The sequence below is a fragment of the Alexandromys fortis genome, unplaced genomic scaffold (genome assembly GCF_014885135.2).
Source record: "Alexandromys fortis isolate MF-2015 unplaced genomic scaffold, M_Fortis_MF-2015_v1.1 scaffold_21, whole genome shotgun sequence".
Lineage (NCBI taxonomy): Eukaryota > Metazoa > Chordata > Mammalia > Rodentia > Cricetidae > Alexandromys > Alexandromys fortis.
This window is the reverse complement of record NW_026067905.1, coordinates 1,781,810-1,806,167: the sequence shown is the minus strand read 5'-3', so window position 1 is coordinate 1,806,167 and position 24,358 is coordinate 1,781,810. Positions and strand designations below refer to the sequence as shown.

General features: G+C 40.9%; 2 protein-coding genes across 8 annotated transcripts in view; one reads left to right on the top strand and one right to left on the bottom strand.

Moving 5' to 3' along the window:
- Iapp (islet amyloid polypeptide) overlaps positions 1–7,846 on the top strand; it is a 44,857-nt gene extending 37,011 nt beyond the window's left edge. For all 4 annotated transcript variants that reach the window (XM_050135303.1, XM_050135304.1, XM_050135301.1 and 1 more), the window contains 2 exons: positions 1,280–1,374; positions 6,279–7,846. In XM_050135303.1, the coding sequence (XP_049991260.1) occupies positions 1,295–1,374; positions 6,279–6,477 (279 nt within the window). In that variant the 5' untranslated portion in view covers positions 1,280–1,294 and the 3' untranslated portion in view covers positions 6,478–7,846. The remainder of the gene's footprint in view (positions 1–1,279; positions 1,375–6,278) is intronic.
- LOC126497316 (solute carrier organic anion transporter family member 1A5-like) overlaps positions 1–20,642 on the bottom strand; it is a 98,923-nt gene extending 78,281 nt beyond the window's left edge. For 3 of the 4 annotated variants that reach the window (XM_050135281.1, XM_050135279.1, XM_050135280.1), the window contains exon 1: positions 20,402–20,642. The gene's annotated coding sequence lies outside the window, so the exon portion shown is untranslated. The remainder of the gene's footprint in view (positions 1–20,401) is intronic. The other variant, XM_050135282.1, reaches the window with a different exon arrangement.
- Between the last annotated feature and the right edge of the window lie 3,716 nt (positions 20,643–24,358).

Here is a 24,358-nt window from a genome sequence, read left to right as displayed (position 1 = left end):
CTTGAAATTGTCCTTGGGCCTACACATGTATGCACTCAAAACCACACTTAAACATGTTCACACACAATAAACAAACAAACCCTGTGTACCAATGTACAACTAGAAGTCTCTAACTCCTGATAAACACACGTTCAGATGTGAAATCGTTGGTTTCATGTCTTTACTACCCCCACTTCTTTATAAGTGGCTTCTATTGTCTTTTTAAGATAGATATAGATATAGATATAGATATAGATATAGATATAGATATAGATATAGATATAGATATAGATATAGATATAGATATAGTGTTTTTGTCCTTGAGAATTTCATGAATGCTTACAATGTGCTTTGATCAAATCCATCCTCCACTCCCTCCCTTCCAGCTCTTCCCAGACTCCCCTCACATCATGTGTTCTCTCCAAACTTCCTATAATCTTTTCAAAACCCACAGTCCATTTAGTTTTCCATTGTATGTGCTTTTTAGAAAATAATTTTTACAGTGGTATTACAAACTATTTCTGAGCGTCCATAGTATTGAGAGAGTGGTTATAATGCCCCCATTTCTCTAGCATTCTCTTTGCATATAAGCATGCTTTATTGCTATTTCTTAAACCATTTTTAAAAATGTCACTTCCTTACCATCATACTTAATAGTTGAAAATGTCACTTACATTTCATAAAAATGGAAAGTCCAAACGTCTGCTTTCCCCGATGCACCATTAACCCCATAAAGGCAGTCAGTGTGTGCTGTGCTAATATTTGCCCAAGTGTTAATGTGATGATGGCCCACCTGCCCTGGCTGCCTATGAAGCACTTTCCAGCCATAGGATGAAAATTAATGACAGAGCCTCCCCGGTGACAGAGCTAAGCAAGGCGAGGGGCATATAAAAGACAGCTTGCCAGTTGCCAAGCCGTGCATGCAGACTTGGGCTGTGGCTCCTGAACCTTCTGGCTGTCGAGGCATTTTCTGATATTGCCAACACTGATCGTTAAAGGTAAGGAACATTCTGTGCTTGGAAAGATGGTATTAACTGAAAGAAAAGCAATCTTTGTGCTACCTGTAGGGATTGCTTTAAAAAGACGGTAAAAGAATAGTGCGTTATAAAAGAAATCGTAATGTTGTTTTTAAAAGGAACTTGGACATTTTGAAACTATTTCAAAGTTGGCGAGCATCAGTAAAAAATAACAGAAGACCTTGTAAACTGCACTTTAGAGTTTCTTTGATGGTTCTAATTTTAATACGGCTTCGATCGGAACTGAAGAAAGTAGCTTGAGTTCAATGTCGCTCTCTTCTCAGGGACCTTGAGAAGCGATGCGCATCTCCAAACTGCCGGCTGCTCTCCTCATCCTTTCTGTGGCACTAAACCACCTGAAAGCTGCACCCGTCAGAAGGTTGGTAACCTAAAAATCTCAACTTTGTTTGAAAAGCGTGGGGAAATTAGAATTGCAATCGTAATGTTCAATTTTTAAGCCAGTCCTTCTACGAGCAGTACTTGAAGCTGAATGGGTTCCTAATTTTGCGTTCTTTAAGGGCAAAATCAGTGACTGAGGATTGACTGGTAGAACTTCTTATAGTTGGGTATGGATGGCGACATTTGTCTGGAAGCTCATTAGAACCTACAGGGGCAAAGCCAGAGTAAGACGCCAGGAAAACTGACAGGCAGACAGACATTCCTACTGTTTGAAACCAGTACTGAAAGAAACTGAAGTAGGATCGAAACCCCGTGCCATTGTCCTTGGCTTCTCATCAGCCCTCATTGTTCGCCATGATCAGAGAATCCGGTTTTATCCCATGCTTTTTCAGTCACAGTCCAGCTGGCCTTGGTGAGTTCCCAATAGATCAGCCCCACTGTCTCAGTGGGTGGGTGCACCCCTCGTGGTCCTGACATCCTTGCTCTGAGCCTAGCCAGTTTGGACGTTCACCTTCCTAGACATGGACGGAGGGGGGAGGACCTTGGACTTTCCACAGGGCAGGGAACCCTGACTGCAATTTGGACTGGAGAGGGAGAGGGAGAGGAGTGGGGGGAGGGGGAGGGGAGGGGGGAGGGGAGGGGGAGGAGGGGGAGGGAAATGGGAGGCTGGGAGGAGGCGGAAACTTTTTTTTCCTTTTCTCAATAAAAAAATAATTTAAATTAAAAAAAAAAGAAACTGAAGGGATTGAACAAGGCAATGCTTTTTATGTCAGCTGGAACTTGGGTGCATATTTAAACTGCCTCTTTTTCCTTTTCAAATGAGTCTGGGAGTGTCCAAACTTCTGCATCTCCTTCTGGAAATTGAAACCATAAAATGGGAGGGAAATGAGAGGTTTTAAGAAGTTAAATTTCAGAATTAGTTAAAAAGTCATTTGCTCGTTGAAGGTCATTCCATGCCGTGGTGATATAGAATTATAAGAAGTTCGAATGTGCGCGTCATTCAGTTTTGCTCCATATAATCTTAGGAAACCAAACTTACCCACACTCGTGGACAGCACAAAAAATTAAATTTGCCTTAGAAAAGCATGTGAAGTATCATTATCATCTCTTTTTATTCTCTAGAGTATGTGTTTTGGGTGAAGGTCGGTGTCAGTGTGCAGACATGTTCTGCAGCACCAGCTGTGATTAATACCAGGAAACAACAAAGATAGTTTTTATCATCTCAAGACTTACCTGGTTTCACACGGTGATCACTGAACTCACTGTCGTTTTCAATTGGCCTTTTCACGGCTAAAAATAGCTATAAAGCCAATATGAGGTTTCTAATAAACAGAACAATTGAATCATGATGGAAAATTTAATGGTATTACTTAATGTGTCTGCTAGTATCTTGATTTTTTTTCTTCCAGTGTATACAGAGATTTGCTCAGCATCTCTGCCAAGTGTGTCTGTGGGTGCTCACATCTTTTACAGTGAACTTTACTCTAAAATAAAATAAATCACAGCATTACTGCCTGTCAGATTATTTTATTGTTTTCTCATAATCATTTCTCTTGTGCACACTCACAAGACATCTTTAAAATGTCTGTTAATGCACTTCTTTACATCAGTTCCCTTTTTGGTGATGGGGGATATATACATACACATACACACACACACACACACACACACACACACACACACACACACATATAACCTAGTTTGATAACTAGGAGCTCCCAGTAGTAGTTACCCACCTCTACATATGAATGTTAACGTAAACAAGCCATTAAGAAAAAATACATCAAGTGGAGGTATCTTATATTGGCTATGTCACCCTTACCCAGTATTCTAATGATTATTTTGTTGTTGCTGTTTTTCCTTTTGTTTTTCGAGACAGGGTTTTTCTGTGTAACAGCCCTAACTGTCCTGGAACTGGCTCTGTAGACCAGGTTGGCCTCGAACTCACAGAGATCCACGTGCCTCTGCCTCCTAAGTGCTGGGATTAAATGGGTGAACCACCACTGCTCACCTTCTAATGATTATTTTAAAGTCTTGTCCATGCTTTCATTGTCTTTACATGGGGGTGGGGGGATCAATGGTGCATCTGTGACACAAGCTTTAAGAACTCTTGTTGTGTCTTTCATGAGGAGTGGTGGAGTTTTCAGCTAACTCAACACGATAATGTTTCATTTAGATGACTTAAAGTGCTTTATTGCCTTCTAATCCATCCTCAAAGTCCAACTCCACTGCCTGTGAAGAACTCTACAGTCTGCTCCCATCACTGCCAAGAACATCTTCAAACAGAAATTGCCCGACACTGATAGATCATGTTCTTTTCTGTCTTAAATCTATCAGTTTTCAGTTTCAGAGCAAATTCTAATCCCAGATGATTTTTAGGAAAGTCATATTATTTAAAATTTCATATCTTGTGTTGGAAACATGAGCAAACCTCTTTAAAGTATTAAGTGATTTATTTGAAATACAGTGTTTATGTATGCTATGCCCTCAAAGAACAAATAATATCCTTATGATGAATACAGAACAAAAATGTAGATTTCACTGTGTGTAGTGACACACACTTGTATATCCAGCCCTAGAGAGTAGAGGCAGGAAGATGATGCTGGATTAAGGTTAAAAAGTTGTAATTTGCTTCAAAACATTAAAACAAACACCCGGATCCCACAGTGGCCCTCCTTTGGCTACTGACTGTTTCTTTATTGTATATTTACACAAAACAAATAGTCAGGTCATTTGATGTTAATGAAAAAGTTTTCTGTAGTTGGGGGAAATACAGCAGTAAGAAGGGAAAATAATTTTAAAAATTCATGTAAAACTTTAGTTTTAGGGGACCACTGTGTAGAGGCAATGATGATCCAACACTCCCACCCACAAAGTCTTCACAAAGAAGCACTCATTGCATTGGTCCTCATTATGTATTATCTACAGAGTCTTGGGCATTGATTCTATTTTTAGCCCCATAACTTTTACTTTCCACTTTACATGTTTCTAAATCTTAATAGTAATGGAGCTGAAAACTAAAACATTTCCTAATGTATTCTAAAACTCAACAGAATAGGCAGTGTTACTATTCTATATCCATTTAAAATAACATTTTGAAAGCATTTTGATAAAGTTTATTTTTGAAGTATATTTCAAAGCCCCAAGTCTTAAAAGTTTGGTCCCTGAACCATACCTGGGAAAGAGGTAGTAGAAACTTTGAGAAAGAGGCAGAGCTGGACATGGGAGGCATTGAACTTGTGCCTGCCAAGGAAGTTTGGGAACATAATTTATTCTTCTCCTCTTTTTGGTTACTTCCTGGTTACCATGCAGTTACCAGCTTGCTTCATCTCTCAATTACCTACTGTGATATGTGTTCTTAATATGCAAAGTGACAGGAACAAATGACCCTGGCCTGAGCCCTCAAAATTTCAAGACCAAATGTCTCTCCTGTTTTTACATTGATTTACTTCAGGTGTTTTTATACAAGCAGAAAGCTGACCAACAGAGACATGAGATATTCCAAGAGTATAGAGTCGAAATAAATAAATAAATAAATGCCTCAAGTAGGGGCACAAATCCAGGTGCAGTGGTACATATCTGTAACCCCAACACTTCGGGGAAGTGGGGTAATCATGAGTTGGAGGCCAGACTGGACTACATGGCTTGGCTCAAAAATAACTAAATGAATAAATAAATAAAAGGTCAAAATTCAAGTGAATTTTAAATCACAGTTACAATTTTTGATTTATTGCTAGTGTTATCGTTCAGCTGTTTAGGTGGCTAAAAATTTGGTGATTTTAATGCCCAATTGTTGCAGTCTAGCCCTAACATTAAAATTTTGAAAAGCAGAGTTCTACATATTCATGCCAAGCACTCCCATGGAGCAGTGAGTGCTGGGACAGTGATCAGTTCATTTTTACTGTAACTCTACAGCAACTTAGATGATCTTTTAATTGCGTACTATTATCTGTCTTTTGTTGTTTTTGTTGTTTTGGTTTTTTGTTTGTTTCTTTGTTTTCCTGAGACATGGTTTCTCTGTGTGGCTGTCCTGGAACTCACTCTGAATCCAGCAACCTTTGCCTTCCAAGTGCTGGGATTAAAGGCATGCACCACCACTGCCAGACTTTATCTGTCTTTTCAATGTCTCTATACGGTCTCTTGTACTAAGAACATTCAGTGTGAAATCTGCTCTCACAAAAAGTTTTAGCATACAAAAATCGTGTACTTCTGGCAAACTATGTACCAGTGACCTTGAGAATATATTCACCTTGCTGCCTATTGCTTAGTAACCAGGTATTTGTCCTCGCTCATTACCTGCGTTCCACTGTTTGACTCACAAATGTGACTGCGTGTGGAGTCTCACATGTGTTCACTCAATACGTAATTTCCTTTACCTGAGTTATCTGACTTTGCACAATGCCTTCAGTGTTGCATATGGCAGAATTCCTTTATGGCATCTTTTCCTTGATATTTTAATTGAGTAATCTTTAAAAACAGCAAAATATTGTTTAATTTTTGTCAAAAAGATAAAGGAAATAATTTCACCTTTAGAATCTCTATGTATCTTAGGCTAGATATAAATCATACATTCCAAATCATTTATACATCACAGAAAATAAGCCAGGCAACAAGACTTAGAAAATATAAGATGAAGAGTTTTTATTATAAGAACATGTGCCAAATATCCAAAGAGATTACTCCTTGTATTGTGAGCTGCAACACTAACTGTAGTGGAAGGTGTTGTGTGGTTTTGTGGTCAAAATTGATTCTTCTACACTTTCTAAGTGTCATAAGTGTCCAGAGTCCTGAGTGACGTCTATAAAAATACTTCCGCTCTTTTACTGCATGGAACAGTGTAAGTGGCGTGGCTGCCTCTCAACCTATTTTTTCTTGTTTGTTTAGTGGAACCAACCACCAGATGGACAAACGGAAGTGCAATACCGCAACCTGCGCCACACAACGCCTGGCAAACTTTTTGGTCCATTCCAGCAACAATCTTGGTCCTGTCCTCTCATCCACCAATGTGGGATCAAACACATACGGCAAGAGGAACACCATGGAGATTCCAAACAGGGAATCTTTGGATTTCTTACTCCTTTAGAGTCAATGTGCTTCTTCATCTCTTGTTATTTTATGTGTAAATGTTCTGGTATAATTTAATAGTGCCTTTTCCATTTCCACTATCCATGCACAATGTTGTGTCCCGTGCTTTCTGGGTGTGTGTGAATCCTCATTCTAAGAATTGCTTTAAACTGAAGACTGATCAAGTTCAGGCTGAAGGCAATGTCTCTTAACACAACAATGTGGTGATATTTCATTTGTATTTTAATAAATAAAGCTTGCCTAAAGATCAGAGAGTAAAACAGCAGTTTGACATAGAAACCAAGCGGTAGTGGTGCACACCTACAATCCTAGGCCTAGAGAGGAATATAAAATGGGAGGAAACAGCACTCAGCCTCATTCTGAGATTCCTGGAGGCAGGATCACCACTTTGGAATGAAGTAGAAGTAAGAGCCAGGGACTAACTGTTTTGTTTTTTCAACCTTCAGTTCAAGCCCCAATATCAGTCTTTGGGTTTTCAATATTTGTGCTACACAGCATGTTCTTGCAATACTTAAAACTTCTTTTTCTAACTTGTAACTTTGTGATTCAAGTTTAATAATAAAGGAGACCATAGGAACATGAAACTTGAGAAGTTATTAATGATTAGTAGCAAAGTTCTGATTTTGGACATTGGAAAAACAAATATTCTAGGTACCTGTTCAGATGTCATTTCAAAATAAATTAGCAAAATTGTTTCAGGATATTTGATCACACTGTGAACCCCAAGTTTGTGTTATTTATTGGAAAAAGCTGTTTCTAGTCGTGGTGTGGCTCAGCCCTAGCACACATCTTTAATTCCAGAGCTTTCTGTTTATTGTAAAGAGGACTAAATAAAGTCAATCATAAGTCAAGAGGTGGAGCAAGCAACCAGTTGACAGGAAGTGAACATTAAAAAACCATACAGAGTAAGAAAGAATCAGGAGGATGGATTGCGAGAGGCGCAGGAAGTAGAAGGGAGGGACATTTGGTTTGAGGGGTTTGTTGTTTGTTTTTTTGTTTTTAGACTATGTAAGAGAAAGGCCTTAGATCCTTACATTCTGGGACACTCGTGGGGGAGGAAGATCAATCAGGTGCTTGTTCTGCCTCTCTGAGCTAGCAGGCTTTCACCCCCACATCTGGCTCCTGAGTCTTTATTGGTATTGATAAAATCAAATGCTTGAGATCTAGTCAAAAACAACACAAAATCTTGCTCTGATTTAATTAATTTTTTTTTACATTCTGCTCTTTAGTGTGCTTGTTGATACCAAGCATCTGTTTTGAATGTTAAAGGTGGTTTGTGTCCATGAGGGGGTTCATTGTATTTTCTGCTGTGAGTTTTAATGACATCTATGACTTTATTTTGTTGAATAAAAAGTATCCTGTCTTCTGCTATTTATGTCTTCAACTAAAAGACCACAGATTCTTGGAACTCATGCCTGTATGTCAGCTTATTATCTTGGCCAAGTTGGGGTAGTTTCTCTACAAATGGTATGATTCTGTAAATCAATATTACAATTTACATGCTTTTACCTGACTATAAATTGGAACCACTGGAGACAATATTACCTTATATTATTTTATTAAAATGGGGTCTCACAATGGAGTCATGGATATTGTGGAATTCATTATATAGACCATAATAGCCTCAAACCCACAGAGATCTGCCTGCTTCTGCCTCCCGAGTCCTGTGATTAAAGGTGTGATCCATGACACCTGGAAATATTTCTTTAAAAGACAATAATAGGGCTGGAGAGATGGCTCAAAAGTCAAAAGCATTGATTGGTCTTCCAGAAGTCTTGAATTCAAGTCCAAGAAACCACATGGGTGGCTCACAACCATCTATGATAATATCTGATACACTCTTCCAGCATGCAGGCAGAACACTGTATATATAATAAATAATAAATATTTAAAAGACATAATTTTTTATTATTTTAGTATTTAATATACATAGGCAATGTATTATGATCACATGTATTTCTTCATTGTCTGCTCCAGTGTTCCTGAACACTCACAACACATCTCCCTCCCAACATCATGTCTTCCTTCTTTTTCTCTTAAGGCAGTTAGTTTAGACTTCCAAAGAAAACAGAAAACAAAACAGAGAATCTCATTCTTAGTGACAATCTGACTTACAGGCATGATTTGAACACTGAAATTCCCTTCATGAAGTGTGTCTTACATTACCAAATTAATTCCTTTGATATTGCTGTTAATTTTAGTGTTGAGATTAGGAAAAGATAATTATGTGAATATTATGGTTTTGGCTTCATATTTAAATTAACAAGCATTTAAATTTCTCTTTGTGATGTGCCACTATTGATCTGCCTTGAAAGTAGACTCCTCATTCCCAGCATTTCAAGAGGTGTGAGATCCAGCCTATTTCAAAATGTGCTACAATAAACTCAATAAAGTATTATTGTACATCACATCTCTATGTAACAGTATATATAGTATAAAAATAATATTATAGCCATGCAGTGGTGACACATGCCTTTTATTCAAGTACTGGGGGCAGGAGCAGAGGCAGGTGGGTCTCTGAGTTCAAGGCTAGCCTGACCTACAGTGAGTTCCAGGACAACCAGGGCTCCAGAAGAGAGAAAGGGGGGGAGGGAAGAAAAAGAAAGAAAGAAAGAAAGAAAGAAAGAAAGAGAGAGAGAGAGAGAGAGAGAGAGAGAGAGGGAGGGAGGGAGGGAGGGAGGGAGGGAAGGGAGAGAGAGAGAAAATATTATTAAACTATGTGCATATTATTAAACAATTTGTATTATATTTAGGTTTTACTTTAGTAGGGGTAATCTAGAGGAACAGATAAGATACACACACACACACACACACACACACACACACACACGTGTATTCCTGAGCCCTAACTCACTCTTTGCTTTATGGCTGCAATGAGAGAGATGAGGAACTTTTCTCTGTCACATCTTTCCACTATGATGTTTCAGCCTCACCAAACTTAGGGAAGTCTGTTGTCTTTCTTCATAGAACTATAAAATAAGTCATGAACATTTGAAAAAGAAAAAAAAAAAAGAAATCCAGAAGAAATTGAAAGGAAAGAAGAAACAGGGGTTGGAGAGATGACTCAGCAGTTCTGAGTTGCTGTTCTTACAGAGGATTCAAGTTTGGTTCTCAGCAACTATATAAAGTAGCTCACAGCAACCCAAATGCAGGAGGATATCGCTCCCTTTTCTGGCCTCCACAGGCACCTGCAGTCATGTGCATAGTCACATACATTCACAGAGTAAAATTAGTAAAAATAAATCTTTTTTTTAAAGAAGGCAATGGGATAATATCTAGGCACATTTATATCTTTGTTATATGTGTCATTGTTAATCCTCATAAAACCCTTTTATACTGGTACTTTTATGGAATAACGCGAATAACCTGACTCATGCAAAAGCCATGTAGCTAAAAGCAAAAAATAAAAAATAAATAAAATAAAACTAAGAATTACAATCCAGACACATTAAGCTCCAAGTAATTTCTATATTTTACAAACAGACAAACAGAAATGATTCTCTCGTCCTTCCATTGTGCACTGCAGCTTCTCCTTTGCGGATCTCTGCCTAGTGAGTCTCTTTCTGAACTGACCCCTAAGTCGACAAACAACAATGGTTCTAAAATACTTACTCAAACTGTGAAGAGATTCATATTGAGAATAATGGACTTTTCCCAGACACTATGAAATGGGATTTTTTTTTATAATCTTATAGTTTTAGAACCCAAACTGGAAAAAAAAAAAGTTTGAAAAACACTGAATCTAACAAACTTAGAAAATTCCAACATTGAAAGATTGCTCATAATATAAATTATCCCTTCCAAATTGTAATTATTCTGATGGTGTATATCTATAATTGTGTGTGTGTGTGTGTGTATGAGAGAGAGAGAGAGAGAGAGAGAGAGAGAGAGAGAGAGAGAGAGAGAGAGGTGGTGAACATATGTGTGTGTGTAAGTGTGAGCACACACCTGCTGCAGTACATGTGTGGGTGTCAGAGGATAATGTTGGTGTCAGTCTCCACCTTCTGCCTTGTTTGAGGCTAATCCGTCTGTTTGCTGGGTCCCTCAGTACAAATGGACGGCTTATAGGGATTCAGTTCCCTCCTCTTCCCATCCGACCACAGGAGTTCTGGGAGTACAGAAGCGACTGTCCAGCTCTGCACTGGTCCTGAGGACTCACACTCAGCTGGGGTTGAAATTTCTTCACCCACTGAGCCCTCTCACCAGCATTGTATACATTTTGCTATTGAGATTGCTCTTTCTGTGCTTAATATAAAACTGGAAAAACTTTCTTTTCTGAGTCAATGACAACTTTGATGCTATAAATGCTACCCTCAGGCACCTGACTTCTGTCCCTTTCACACCTCAAACATGGTATACCGCCACCCTCTGACTCACATGTTCTGGTCACTCAAAAGAGCTTTTCCACCTCTGGAATATGCTCAGTTGTACACAAATGCTACACATTATGTGTATGTGGAACCTCTCCTGGTCCATTCAACACTCCCTTCAATTCCAAGTTAACTGCTCAGTCATTGACAACTGTATATGGAGCTTGCTTTTGTATTTGATACTATCATGGTGATTATGACTTCAAAACTACCTTGGAGAAGTCCACAGTTTCTAACCTATATTTTGATCATTACACTGAGTTGTCATTGCTCTGTCTATCCTGCAAAATTCCTGGAGTCAGAGCTAGATGAGAGCTATCTATAGTCTTCACAATATTTAAGTTTATTATTTTCACAAAATAAGTGTTTGGTGCATATTGGTAGAATTACTGTCATCTGTGATAGATGAGTGAATAAATGCAGAAATGCATTTTGGTAGAACAATAATGCTGTACAGTACAGTGAAGTTTTAAAAAGTGTAACTTTTTTACATTCTCTTTCTAAAACAAAGGTAGCAATGCCTTCCTCAAACATTTTATTAAGGATTAGGACTAAAATAAAGTACATAGCATGTCTTTTGTGTTTAATCAGCAATGGCTATTTTAGCCACGATGACTGTTGAAACAAAGGGTAGGGTGGCTTGGCATTGCGGAGTGAACTTCTGTGGCTGAAGAATGGAAACCTGATAAAGGTCGCAGCCTAACTGGGCATAAAATAATATTGGAGAAAACCCCAAAGATAAACAAAGAGAGAAACAGAATGACAATAATCCACCTCCCACCAGATCGCTTCCTGCCCCAAGAGCCAAGTGACACAAAGACCTCTGCGCTGTACAATTACATCTAGAATTACAAAAATTTGACAGAACCTTATAAGATCCAGGCTCTGCAAATCCACCTGCTTCCCTGTGAGAACATTCCTGCTGTTCTCTAGAACAAAGGCTAGGATCCCCAATCCTAGCCCTGAAAATCCTCATTATAAGCAGATTAGAAGAGTAGGAGGACACAATTTAAGTTGGTAGAAATTTTACCACATGCCTTGACTACTCTTCTTCGGGCTGTGATAAAATACCCTGATATAAGGCACTTGTGAAAGTGAGAGCTTGTTTATATTTGCAGGAGTCAAAACAGCTGGAGCTTATAGCCGCTAGTCATGTGACTGATCACATGGCATCGGCAGTAGGAGGCAGTAGGAGTACTGGACGCTTGTGTTCAGCTCTTTTTCTCCTGCTTTTTCTATAGTCAAGGACCCCATCTTAGTTAGGGTTTCTAAGGCAGTGGCGAAATCATGACCTAAAGCAACTTGGGGGGAAAAGGTTTTGTTTCAGTTACTTTTCCACATCACCATCCATCATGAAGGAAGTCCGGACAGGAGGAACTCAAACTGGGCAGGAACCTGGAGGCAGGAGCTGATGCAGAGGCCATGGAGGAGTGTTGTTTACAGGCTTGCTCCTCGTGATTTGCTCAGCCTGCTTTCTTATAGAACTAGGACCACCAGTCCAGGAGTTGGCCCACCCACCATTGGCTGGACCCTCCTACACTAATCACTAGTTAAGAAAATGTTACAGCTGAATTGTATGGAACTGTTTTCTCAATTAAGGTTGTCCTTCTCGCAGATGACTCTAGCTTGCGTCAAGTTGATATAAAAACCTAACCAGCATACCATCCAAGGAATTTGGGTGGGTCTTCCCACTTCAACTAATCTAGTCGAGATAATCCCCCACAAGCATGCAGAGGCTGAACTTCCAGGTCTTCTTAGATCTCATTAAGTTGACACCTGAGATCACACCACATACATAACAAACTGCTCACAACTTAAGCTTATTTTAAGTTAGCTCCATGATCAGGCACTATAAAAAGGGAAACTGAGTCCATCAAACATGTGAAGCTAATTTTATGTATGTGTGTATTGTTGTGCATGTGTATTTCAGTCTGTGGATAGATGATAAATAGACAGACAAATGACAGATAGGTTGGGAGGGCTTCCAGTGGATACTAGAAAGCCCGAGTTTATTACTTTCAGTCCTTCTATGCCCCAATCAAAAGGGGAGGGCACAAGACTCCCATGATACAAAGAAGAAGCAAGTGTAACTGCCTCCTTACATCTCAAAACACCTGGTAACTACGTGCTAAGCCAAGCATCCTGTTGTCTGGCCTTTGAGGAGCAAAGCATCCAGTAGCCGCACCTTTGGTCAAACATCCTGTTGTTCATCCTCGAGGAATGAGAATAGGTCTGAACTCTCTGACCTTTAGTCAAGATGGATTGGATCCAAAACTGTGAGCCCTCACAGCTCTACACACGGCAGAAAACACGTGTTGATTCTTATATCAGGGCAGGTTTTTGAAATCCATTCTCTGATGGACATGATGGTTCACACCTACTACCCCAACACTCAGGAGGCTGGGGCAGGAGGATTGTTTAATCAGGCCTGCTTGTGCTTTCCAGAAAGACCTGCCTCCAAACAAAACCAAGGGACTGGTGTGGAAGGATGAGGATTAATTTCTGACACATAGAAGAACTTTAAAATCCAAGAGTCTCTAAAAGAAACATCCCTCTGACAGGGAAAATTCTTACCAAGTAGTAACTGAAGTTAGTTAGCAGGGAGCTAAGAGCTGTAAAGGGATGGATAGGCACAAGGTTCAGGATAAATGATGAAGGAAGGCCCCAAGTGAGCTGAAAGATCAAGAAGAAAGTACTAGAAAAAGGCGCCAAAGAGTCCTGGCCACTTCCCAACGTCTCTGCGCAGCTCTGGCTCTGCACACCTTCACAGCCATTTTGTTCCACATAAGCAGGCGGAACACAGACTGACAGCCTCTCTTCCACTTTGCAACTGAAGATCCTGAAATTCTAACCTTGGGGTTAGATGGTCTGTCAGGAGGAGACAGGAAAAAGGCAATAGAATCCAATTCACTTCTCTGAGGCTCCCTCAACAAGGTCAGAGTCTTGGGCTGTGCCTAGGAACCCCTAACCCCTTTCCAGAACGCTTCCTAGAGAATTAAATACTGAGGGGTGAGGTGACTGTGAAACGGGACCAGCCCTTGGAGTATGAAAAGATCCCAAGTCTGGCTCTAGAGCTTCATTTGATATTGAGTTTAGTATTTACACAGAACTTTCTACCTAAGTGAATTCAGCTTTCCAAGTATTAAAGCAAACAGCGGGTTTTCTATTAAGATGGTAAAGAGCCAAAAGTCAGATACCAATAAGGCATGAAAAGTAATAATAGTCCGGCCACTGGCATGCTGAGCAAATGGCATGCTGAGAGGTGCGGGCTTTGAGAACAAAGCAAGGCTCTCTCAGCATCCTGGGCATGTTTTCAAGCCTTGTGTACATTCCTAGCATTCGTTGGCTTCAGTTTCTTCCTTTGTATGTGAAATAGTGATGCACACATGCATGTAAAGAAATGAGAAGACAGGACACAGTAAAGCAGAGGCCTTCAGTAAATAACAACACTCGACAGGATGACAGCACATTTTTGCACTCTGGAAAATTGTGGAATTGTTCAAATCATGGGATATTAAAGAAAAAAATCAATCAACAGTTTTCACGCTTGGTCCCAACCTATTTCCAAGTCTTTGGAGCAAAACAGTAAGAAATAAAGAACACTCATAGGTCAAGATATTTGGGAGATTCTAATACTTACATGTGGTAAAATGCTGCAGGCCTAGGTTCTGGAATATATCTGGATGAGAAGCAACCTCACTATACCTCACAACTGTAAGCATACACTGCAGTTCAAAGGCTACACGGGGTGGCTATTTTTAGACACAATGTGTTGAGCTTCCTTCACATCTGAGACTGCCCTCATCTCCAGGCCAGGTTCTCCTTTGGGTACATTAGCTACAGGGGCTGAATCATCCAAGATGGATAATAACTGTTACCTCCCACAAAAGGCTTGGTCAAGGTGATCAGTAACCTGAAATAAATCACATTTCTGTCTGTGAAACTCAAAGCCATCCCACTAAAATCAGGAACAAGACAAGGATGTCCACTCTCTCCATACCTCTTCAATATAGTGCTTGAAGTTCTAGCAATAGCAATAAGACAACATAAGGGGACCAAGGGGATTCGTATTGGAAAGGAAGAAGTTAAGCTTTCGTTATTTGCAGATGATATGTTAGTATACATAAGCGACCCCAAAAATTCTACCAAAGAACTTCTACAGCTGATAAACACCTTTAGTAGCATGGCTGGATACAAGATCAACTCCAAAAAATCAGTTGCCTTCCTATACACTAAGGATAAGGAAACAGAGAGGGAAATCACAGAAGCATCACCTTTCATGATAGCCACAAAGAGCATAAAATATCTTGGGGTAACCCTGACCAAGGAAGTGAAAGATCTATTTGACAAGAACTCCAAGTCTCTGAAGGTAACAGGATTTGAAGTTGACTCATTTAAAAATTAGTCCTCATCATTCTGATCACGCTGTGCTTATCTTATTGTAGATGTAACGTCAGAAAAGCTTTGTGGCATTTTCTCTTGTTTATGACCACCCATAAAAAAAGATTTTCTTTTTTCTAATATATTTTAGAAACATATTAGGAACTACCCATTTTTTAAAAACAAACTCACAGGTAGGTGAGACTGGCTGCCTAGCTAGCCCCAGGATGCACACAGCCGCACCCCTCCACCACGACAAAACCAGGCTACCACATCTGGCTCTTTTCTACATGGACTCTGAGGACCAGACGCAGGTCCTCCTGTCTGCAAGGTGAGCACATTGCCAGCTGGGCTGCTTCATGTGGTAATGTCAAAAGATAGCCTTGACCTTTTCTCTCCAACGTGAGTATTGGGTCACTTCTACTCCTGATCCTCAAACCAGCCTTGATATTTTCTATTGATTTCCAAAGGACAAAGAGGACATAGTGGAGAGAGATGGCTCAGTGGTTAAGAGCACTGGCTACTCTTGCAGAGGATCTGGGTTCAGTTCCCAGTACCCACAGAGAGGCTTACAACCATCTTAATTTCTGTGAACAGAATGACTGCATCAACTCATGGTTACAACTTTCACGGGAGGGTTTGGTGAAACAGACATATCCTCCCTGCCTTCCCTGGCTGGGGCCAATGTTTAAATATGGCTCTTTCTGTTTATGGTAGCATTAGTGGGAGCTGTGAAGATCTCAGCTCTCCTTCTTCACCTGCAGGGTGAATGCATCTTCTCTGCTTGTTACAGGCCAGGAGCCACATGACTTCTTCGGAGGACAAGGCCTGAGAATAGCAGTAACAAGTTCTCTTTTTGGCAAGGCCTGGGAGAATTTAACCCATTTTTGGCGATGCCAATGAATAGTTGGCTGTATAATTCTGGGCATGACCCTAGGAGCGTGTGTGCTACCTGCTCTCTTTTGCTTTCCTTACACAAACCATCTTGCTGGCTGCCTCTAGTTTCATTTCCTTAGAGCCATAAATGAAAGAGATATTGCATTAGGGAAACTCTCATGATGACTCTCCTCTGTGTGAGCCAGAGGCGATGTTGTTAAAACACACAGTAAACCTGATTCAACTCCCAAAGCCTTTGATGTTTGATGTGCAACCATAAATTCAGGATTCTCAAGAACAGGACATTGTCTTTCCAACACACCTGTGACAAGCCTGGAAGAAGTCACAGTAGTTCATGACATTACAAGTCTGTATAACTGTTTTGGAGAAAACGATTTTAACCACAGGAGTCTAGGAGAAATGCTAATCATAGACGATATCAAGAGTTAATGGGAACAGTCTAGGAACAGGGAATGATGGAACAGAATCCTAGAAACCCACAATGCCCTCATTTCTATCACTGTGCCAAAGCTGTCGGAGTCAACACTCCTTCTCTTCCTGCAGAAAGGAAGGAGACATGAGCACAAGAGATAAGCAATGTCAACTGTTAGCAAAAGGCTTTTATGTTATGTAGTTTGCAGGATGGTAGGAGAACACCTAGTATATCTATCATAAAAGATAGAGTAGAATAGAATGAAGAATGGATTAATTCAGCCTTGGCTGATGAGTTGAATATAAGAACTCAGATTTGACCTTTATAGGCAAAATTCTCCTTTACTTTACACGCTGCTGTAACGGTAAATGCTGCCAGCCAGGCACACTGTTCTACCTGTAGGTGTGCCTAGTCAGAAAACATCCTTTGTTGCTTGCTGTACTGCTAATGCTTCTAGTATTAAAACTATGAACCAAGGAGGTAATGGTTACTGGTGGGAAAGTTGGGGGACAGAAGGAGAGTGAGATAAGGGAACAAACTGGCAATTATTGTAATCATTATTAGAAACTTAAGGAAACAAGTATGGTTGGGAAACCGTGCATGCAAACTGTTGAAACTGTGCTAATAAAAATGACTCTGGGTATCCCAGCCACTCATTTGAAACACATGGTCAGTTTTCTTTGTTTCGCCAACTTCACACATCTATCCCAGGTCATCAGAACTGTTAGGAGCAAGGCTCCAGCAGCTCCACACAACTCCCCCCGCAGTTGTAGAACGTTTGCTCTTGAGGTTTCTTCACTGTACCATACAATTCAGCTCTTGCCTAAGATAGCCCCAAACTCCTACCAGTCGTCCCTCTGGTCCCAACTGGAAAAAGGAACCTTTCAAAATATAGACTGTGTTCATGAAGCTGGACAGATGGCTCAGCAGTCAATAGCCCTGGCTGCTCTTACAGAGGACCAGGTTTGATCACCTGCGCCCACATGGCAGCTCACAATTATGTGTACCTCCAGTCCTAAAGGATCCAACATCCTCTTCTGACCTCTTTGTACACACATGTGGTACAGAGATGTGCTTGTGGACAAAACACCCATTCATATAAAATAAACAAACAAATAAAATCTTAAAACTAAATATATTCCTCTTCATTTTACATGATGGCTGTATCAGTCATATTCATTTTTAAATATGGCATTCTTTGTAACCCTGGAAGGCCTCAAATTCACTAGCTGAGGATGACTTTGAACTTCTTTAATTAAGATTTTTGATTATTTTTATTTTATGCATATGTGAGTTTTGCCTGCATGAATGTCTGAACAGCATATGCATGCAGTATTCTTAGAGGCCAGAAGAGAGCATTAGATCCGCTGAGCTGGAGTTAGAAATGATCATGAGTCACCATATACTACTGGCAACCTAACCCTGTCTTCTGAAAAAGTGTCCAGGGAAAAGTCAGTGCTCTTAACTGCTGAGTCATCTCTCTAGCTCTGACCTTAACCATCTGATCTTCCTGCCTCCTCCTCTTGAGTGCCGAGAGGACAGGTGTGCACCACCACCCGATTTTATGCTGTGCTGGGGTTCAAATTCAGGGCTCCCTGCATGTTAGGCAATTACTCTAGCAACTGAGATAGTGTCCAGACCCAAACTTTGGACTAAATTCCTTAAACCTAAGTCTGACACCGGTTGCCAGTGTCGTCCAAACTGCAGAAGACACAGATAAGAACTTAGAGTAAGCTTCATAAAGTCCTGCTTACTGGGCTTGAGTTCAGGAGAAGGAACACTGCCACTGCCTGATGGAGCAAAGAGCACAAAACGGTTCAATTCTCATTAAAAATTTTCATCTCTTTGAACACAGGGATCTTTCAAATTTCATTCATTCATTCCTGTGTATATGTTGCTAGGTAGAGGTCCAAAGACAACTCGCAGGAATCAGATTTTTTCCTTATACCATGTAGGTCCAAAGGTTTGAACTCAAATCCCCAAGCTGGAAGCAAAATTTCATTTCCAGTGAGCCATCTTGCCAGCCCCAGAAAACCCATTATGTCTACTAGCTTTATAAGCTCACTGATAGTCTAAAAACATGTGTTCTAACTAAGATATGTAAATATTTAGAATCCACAACATTTCCCACACAGACATTAATAGGTCTAAGGAAATATCTTTCCAACAAAACACTGACAAAAGCAATCTGAAGTGTGCCGTAGTTTAGACAGCATGTGTGCCTGTCTTCCCAGCCTCCTTTTGTGTAATTTCTTCCCCCACATTTCAGATGAAAGGCTTATCTCTCACATTCTTCAATGTTCATTCTTTCCTTCCCCATTATCAAAGAATTCACTCTGCTTCTTCCCCAGGGAACATCCCATGAGGCTGGCCAGGCTTCCTGTAAGTGTCTATGTAGTGGGAGCCAAATACCTGTGCTTTGTACTTAATTTTCCTACCGGGGATTACATTGCATTCTTAAAAACATAATACCTACGTGCTTGCAGAAGGAAGGCAAATGTTCTCCAAAGCCATTGAAGTGGCAACACCCTAAACATTAGGAAGCTGTTTCCTTTGTTGACAATGGATACTCCTGCTCAGAGGACGATAAACCTTAATTTTTTTAAACACTATCAAATCATGAAGAAAGTGTCTCAATCTAGATGCAAAATTCTCCAAAAGCTTTTCAATTTGTCTTCTTTCAATCAGTGTTGAAGCATCTCAGAGACTTCCAGATTTTAAAAAATTAGAAGTTGATTGAAGTAAATAATGAAAAATGTGGATCTACTGCACAATGATCCAATACCACACAGGCTTAAAAGTACCATAGAGAGAGTAAAAATGATGTCGTGGGGAAATGTCATATATGAAAAGCAAAGTTTGTGACTCTCACATGGGAGAAAAAAATCCTGTAAACAGGAAAGAAACACATGGGGAAATGACTAAAGTGAGGGTTTGCAGGGGTGACAAGGTGCTGAGGAAATGTGCCCCCAAACAACCGATGCTCCAGTTTTACACAGCAAATGAAGGAAATAAAAGATGCCCAATACCCAATGTCAGCGTGTGGAGTGGCGGGGCTGTGAACTGCAGGACACCAGGCATCTGTGCTCTCACTTTGGGGGACACACCTGCTGTCACCTAAGGACAAGGATGATTTAGATGTGCGTCCTGACACAGAAAACTTTCCAGGGTGCAGCATTAAGTGAAAATAGCAACAAAGCCTGCGTATCAAATGCTCTTAAACTCATGAGAGAAGGAAAGCATGTCTACGGTTACATGTAATGACCTATGCTTTCATACGTTCCTCGTGAATACAGAAAGAAATATGAAGATAACCAGCAACCAGCTGTGCTTTTATTTCTGCTTGTTTTAAAGTAGCTGACTTGCTTTCTCATTTTCAACAGAAGTGCCTATGCGTGTGACTGTTGTCAGTGTGTGTGGACAAAACGGGTGGTCATAGCTCCGGGTTTCAGACTTGAAGGGTATGAAGAAAGCAAGACTTATAGGAGTTCGAAAGACTGATGTAGAGGAACTGGATAAAGAAGGGGAGGCCTTCCAGGACACTGACGAAGCAGACAGAAAACAACAGTGCTGAGATTCAGTTAGACTCTCTCCTAATCCACTAAACCACATGTAGCTACACATTTAAAAACTCCAGGTACACCAGACTTTGTGTGGGAACAAACAAACAATCATGCTGCATTGCACAGAATAAATCCAATACTGAATATATTGCTGTTGCTGTCAGGAATTTAAAAACCAAATATTAGAAAACTCAAAGAATCTTAAATTTATAATTTAGGATTAAATATACCTTGCGTTTTCCCAAGCAAAAAATTGCTGGATTTCACCCACAACAACCAGAGGAAATGAGCGACTTTTACCTGAGCATTCTTCACCATTTCCATGGACAGGTGCTTCTGGTCTGTAAATGCATCAGTGCTGCCGTAAATTACCTACTGAGTGACTGATGGGAGAGAAGCCCTGCAGAGAGCAGGCAGCAGCCGCCTGCTCCTTAGAGAAGCAGAGGGGTAAATAAAGGGATCTTTGTTTACATAACTTTTAATCCTTTGTTAAAGTTTCTTTGGTTCTGAGGGTTGCATAAAACAGGTTATAATCTTGGAAACAGACTCCGAGATTAGCCACTTGGTGCCTGGGACTCCTCCTTCTTGAGCTGTGATTTCAGTTAACTCCTCAGTGGCCTTGGCTCCCATTGGAATATCTTGTCAAAAGACCACAGAAAACTCCCTGCTGTTACTTCGTGTTACTGGCCCTCAGATTGTCTTTGTTTTCTTTTCTGATTGAGAAGCCTTTAATAAGCCTCCTGTACATTGATAACTGCCCACTCGATGAATAAAGACGTGCACAGAGACTTGGAGAGCTAGCCAAACTGAAAAATATAGGTGTGACATGCCAGGTGGCTTCTGTGTCTCCATCAGTTAAAGAATTAAAGGACAGAGAAGTTAGTCAGCATGTTCCTGGGCAAGCCTTGCAGACTTCCTATACAGGAGAGGAACCCCCAAAGCAGCAAACCATCAGCTTTAATGGACTTGGGGTTTTCTTTGCGTTTAGGACACCCTGCTTGGCCAGTCACCCTCTTTCCCTTTTCCTTTGTTCTAAAGAGCTCTGCACCCCTTCTCTGGCAGAGATAATGTTTCTGCTTCTGGAATTGTTGATCAGCTGGGGTAAAAGTTGATCCGACCTCCTCTGTGCTTCGTGATGTGGCCAGTACAGAGAACCCCACAGCATGTGAAGAAAATGGGTTGTGTTTTAGAGTAATAGACACTTACTGCTGGAGACAAGGGCCAACAAGAAAAGGGAAGTAAGAAAATGAAGGGAGGAAGGAACGGAGGGAGGGAGGAAAGAGAAAGAAAAATTTACTACCTATTGCTGGGAGCACAAAGTAATTTTAAAAAACTCAGTGGAGTTGTGCCCCCTTTCTCCCATCCTCAGAGCCCATGGACTCAGATCTGGCTTTGATCTCCAAAACCTACCTTTCCGAAGCTGATGTGTGGGCATACACACTCACAATCTCAACACTTGAGAGGGAGTCGGGCAGATCCTGGTATTGGCTGTAGAATCAGCCTCACCTACTTGATGAAAGACCCATCTCAAAAACCAAGGTGCCTGAGCAATGGCACCTAAAACCAGCCCCTGGCGTCCATGAGAACATATGCCTACACTCACATGAACAGGGACAGACACATAAAAAAAGTATAACAAATGCATAAAATGAAAAAAATGAAGATAGTGAAGAGATGTTTGGTGTCAGGTCCCCAAAGAACCCTGAGACAAAGGCTCACTCACTACCTGTGGTTCCCCCAGTACTTCCCAGCCCTAACTCTCCAACCCAGGCCTGAGCTTCACTTTCCTTCCCCCAGCTTCTCTGATCCCTATATAACTCAGCTGTTTTGGTTCTGTGCCCTCTTGCTCTCTTTGTTCTTGGTCTCTTAGTCCACTCAGCCCCTTTCTTCTTCCTCTTTTAGTGCACATCTCTCTTCTCTCTTTTCGTCCTATTTCACTGCCCCCACCATAGCCCTGTTCAGTCTTGACCCTTCCAAATGCCTCTGGCTCTCCCCTTCATATCTACAATAAGCCTTCTCCTCAACCATACCTAGGAACAGTCATGTCCTCAAACTCATTCACTTAGTAGTTAAGTGTACTTGTTGCTCTTTCAGAGGATCCAAGTTGGGTTCCCAGCAGCCACACTGGACAGCTCACAACCTCCTGTGACTCTGCCTGCCAAGGATCTGATGCCCTCTTCTAGACTCCTTGAGAGCCGGTGGCATACCTTGACGTGAGTAAAGAAAGCATTGATAATAGAGTAAAAAGGATGTGCATTAAACAAATGCTTGGTTTCAGTGTAACTGGAGAGGCTAAGACAAGTTTACTAGGAATGAATGGTAAAACTGAGTGGATGCAGGCAGACACTCATTTCTCGGGATGCTGCTGATGTTTGTGAACACCAGGTTATCCTAAGAGCATCAGCACTCACAGATTAGTGAACCAGCGATCTTTCTAGCTAGGTTGGACTAGAGCCTGGGCCAGTCCACGAGATAGTCACACTCCAGGGAAATTTAGGATGAAATAACAGTAGATTGCTATCTTAACGTGAGAAATGTGGCATGTTACAGGTTGTTTAAAGGCTTGACATTCCAGCTCTAATCCTGACTATTTGTCACTTGGGGCTAGCTAATTAGCCTGTGGTTTTAGTTTTCTTAAAAGATTTGTGTACTTGTATGGTGTGTGTGTGTGTGCTTGTGTAGTAAGTGTTTGTGAGCTGTGTATATGCTGTTGGTATTATGTGTGTGTGGTTGTGTGGTGTGATATGTGTGTATATGTATGTATATATGTATATATATATGTATATATATGTATATATGTGTGTGTATATGTATGTGTGTATATGTATGTGTGTGCATGTGTGTGTACACGTGTGCATGAATGTACATGTTGGTTAGCAGGGATACAGACTTCTGCATGTGCATGGCCAGAAGAGATCACTTGTGTCCTCCTCTGCCACTCTCCACCCATTCCTTGGAAGTAGCAGTTCTCTCTGAACCTGGAGTTTATGTTTCTGGGCTCAGTTGAAAGCCTACAAGTCCCGATGACCTATCTCTGCCTGCATCAGCGCTGGAACTGCAGAAGTCTCGGGGACAAGGGCTTCTTATGTGAGCGCTGCAGTCCAAGTTTTGATCCTTGAGACTGTGCAGCAAGCATTCTCAACTACTGAGCCATTTATCCAGCCCCTATTTTTATTTTTATTTTTATTTTGGGGGACAAATTCTGACTCTGAGATCATGACATAGCTGAGGCTGGCCCGGAATTTCTGATCTCCCTGCCTCTGCCTGCCATGTCCTAGGAATACAGATGTGTTTTGACCAGCTTCTGTTTTTCAATTTAAAGCCACCTCCATGGATTGCTGAGATTGTACATTTAACACAAATTTGCTGAGTACTTGCCTAACACCAAATGTTTGTCTGAGTGCTAGAGATATTAACAAACAACACCATCAACGAGCCTATCTGTGGGCATTGTTTGTTCTGGCTAAAGGGAGAAAGAAAATAAGTAAGAAATTAGGGAGAATATTTTTGCTACACCTTCTTAATAAATATATTTAAAAGCTGTGAGGAGTGGATATACACACATGTTTGCACAAGGAGATAGATAGATGATAGATAGATAGATAGATAGATAGATAGATAGATAGATAGATAGACAGATTTGTTTATTTTATTTACATCCCCTCCCTCCTCTCCTTCCAGCCCACCACTCCTCTCTATTCCCATCCCCCAATCTACTCCTCCTCTGTCTCTGTTTAGGAAAGGGCAGGTCTCTGAGTATTAACAAAACCTGGCATATCAAATTGCAGTAAGACTAAGCACCTCCCCACGTATTAAGGCTGGGCAGGGCTGCCCATTATGAGGAGTACTGCCCCAAAAGTCCGTAAAGGCGTTGGAGACTGCTCCTTTTCCCACTGTTAGAAGTTTCACAAGAGGACCAAGCTACACAACTCATGAATATGTGCAGAGTGCCTAGGTCATGCAGGCTCCCTGGTTGTTGGTTCAATATCTGTGGGCCTCTATGAACCCAGATAAGTTGATTCTGAGAGATTTCTTGTCATGTCCTTGACCCCTGTGGCTTCTACAATCCTTTCTTGCCCTCTTCTGCAGAATTCATTGAACTCTGCCTAATGTTTGGCAGAGTCTGCATCTGTTTCCCTCAATTCCTGGATAAAGTCTCTGTGATGACAATTGGGCTCGGCACCAATCTGGTCACAGAAGAAGGCCAATTCAGACTATGTATCTGCTATTGCTAAGAGTTTTAGCTGGGGTCATCCT